Source organism: Corapipo altera, unplaced genomic scaffold (genome assembly GCF_003945725.1).
Source record: "Corapipo altera isolate COAL_440 unplaced genomic scaffold, ASM394572v1 213, whole genome shotgun sequence".
In the NCBI taxonomy this organism is placed as follows: domain Eukaryota; kingdom Metazoa; phylum Chordata; class Aves; order Passeriformes; family Pipridae; genus Corapipo; species Corapipo altera.
In genome coordinates, this window is record NW_020885129.1 from 1,052 (window position 1) to 3,196 (window position 2,145).

The following is a 2,145-nucleotide window of genomic DNA, read 5'->3' on the forward strand; positions in this document are numbered from 1 at the left end:
GACCTGCCCCCTAATTTGAGGGAGGGGGCACAGGATATAAGGGGCTGAGCCCCCTAGATAGTCCAAGCCTTTCTTTACTGGTGACACTGGGAACACTGGGCGGTGGCAGACACTCAGGGAAGGGGGGGGGGGGGGGGGGGTGTGCCCCCCAGGGGATTTTAGGGGGAAGGAGGGGGGAAAGGAAAGAGTGAACAGAACAAACTGGCACACCAGTTTCCATTAAAGACCAGTTAGCAGGGAACTGGGAGAGGAGAGACACCCCAAAAATGCATCCAGAGGATCAAAGTTCCCACCCCAGGACCAGTTTATGTCAGTCCAGTGAGACCCCAAAACCCAAGTGGGCCATAAGTGGGAGCAGTGGGCCAGTTTATCCCACTGCAGAGGGATCCCCAAACTGGGCCATACTGGGAGCACTGGGCTGGTTTACCCCACACTCTGGAAGGATCCCAAATGCCAACCAGGCTGGTTTATCCCTCTCCTGAGGGAACCCAAAGGGGGCTATACTGGGAGGACTGGGAAGAGCCAAGGGGGTTCAAATAAAGACGGAGACAGGCAGATCCATTAACCAAAATATCCTGCAGGTTCTATTCACAAGGAAAAGCTCCAGTCCATCTTTTTATTCAGTTTTTTTTTGAAAAATTTCCTGACGTTACAGAACTAAACTGAAATGTTGTTTTTTTGTGTTTTTTTTTTTTTTTTTTTTTTTTTTGTGGGTTTGGGTTTTTTTTGCCTTTTTTTTTATTTCCACTCTTAACATTTTATGACAAAAACAGAAACTTCATGAGCCGAAAAAAGGATGGAAGGGGGGGGAGAAAGGGAGGGAGGTGCGGGGAAAGGGAGGGGAGAGGAGAGAGAAGCTTTATAAAACTAAGATTTGGGGTTCAGCAGTTTTTTTTTTTTTAAGAGAGCTGAACGAAAGGAATTAAAATGCTTTTTGTCTTTTAATTCAAAAAAACCCGAAAAAAAAAAAACCAAAAACAAAAACCAGAACAAAAATGAAACCAACTGAACCTGGTGAGTGGCGCGAGGCTGGAGGAACCGAAAATGTACAAACTAGTTAAAACCTGGGTCGGTGCTAAAGGGGTCGCAGATGGATGGCGAGGCTGGGGGGGTCCGGGGCCCCCCTAACTGCTGCCCATGCCCCCGGTCTCCGAGGAGAGCCTGCAACGAGAAAAGGGCGTCAGAGGGACCCCCCCAAAGGAAGAAAGGGGGTCAGAAGGGCCCCCCACCGAGGAGAAAAAGGCTTTAGAGGGACCCCTGCAATGAGAAAAGGGCATCAGAGGGAGTCTCAAATGAGGAAGGGCCCCCCCCACTGAAAAAGGGGCATCAGAGGGACACCTGCAATGAGGGAAGGGTGTCAGAGGGACCCCCCAGTGAGAAAAGGGCAAAGGGGATCCCTGCAACGAGGAAAGGGCATCTCAGGGACACCCCCCCAATGCAGAAGGGGCATCAGAGGGGCCTCCCCTGACAAGGAAAGGGTGTCAGAGGGACCCACCCCAATGAGGAAAGGGATCAGGGGACCCCCTGCAACAAGGAAAGGGCTTCAGAGGGGCCCCCAACGAGGGAAGGGCATCAGAATCAGAGGGACTCCCCAGTGAGGAAAGGGTGGGGGGGCCCCCTCAACAAGGAAAGGGCATCAAAGGGGATCCTTGAATGAGGAAAGGGCATCAGAGGGGACCCCCAACAAGGAAAAGGCATCAGAGGGGACCCCCGAGGAGGAGGTGGGTAGGGAGGAAGGCAGCCCTGTGGGGAGCACCTGGAGAGGGAACCCCCCCAAGAGGGAGGGGAGGGGGTTTTGGGGTGCAGAGGGAGGTGGTTTATGCACAAGCAGCGAGGAAAGGGAGGGGAGGAGGGGGGTGCAGGGCACGGCCCCCTCCCGAAACGGCACCTGAGGGGCTCCCAGGGGGCTGGTGGGGAGGGAGGGAGGGTCCAGGCTGAGCATGGCTGGCTCTGCTCCAAGCTTTTGGGGGCAGGGGGGGGAACTCAGGGGAAGGGGGACCCCGAGGGGCAGGAACGAGGCAGCAGGGAAGGGAGAGTGCGATGGGAGTGGGGGGTGAACCCCCAGCAGGGACCCCTCAGGCAGGGGGAGGGTGGGGGGCAAGGCAGGGGACACACAGACATTGCAAGGGCATCTCTGAGCCCCCC

At 55.3% G+C, this 2,145-nt stretch overlaps 1 protein-coding gene across 8 annotated transcripts in view; it reads right to left on the bottom strand.

The window, feature by feature from the left end:
• Positions 1-557: 557 nt before the first annotated feature.
• PCBP2 (poly(rC) binding protein 2) overlaps positions 558-2,145 on the bottom strand; it is a 13,291-nt gene continuing 11,703 nt past the window's right edge. For all 8 annotated transcript variants that reach the window (XM_027670034.1, XM_027670033.1, XM_027670036.1 and 5 more), the window contains one exon: positions 558-1,161. In XM_027670034.1, the coding sequence (XP_027525835.1) occupies positions 1,125-1,161 (37 nt within the window). In that variant the 3' untranslated portion in view covers positions 558-1,124. The remainder of the gene's footprint in view (positions 1,162-2,145) is intronic.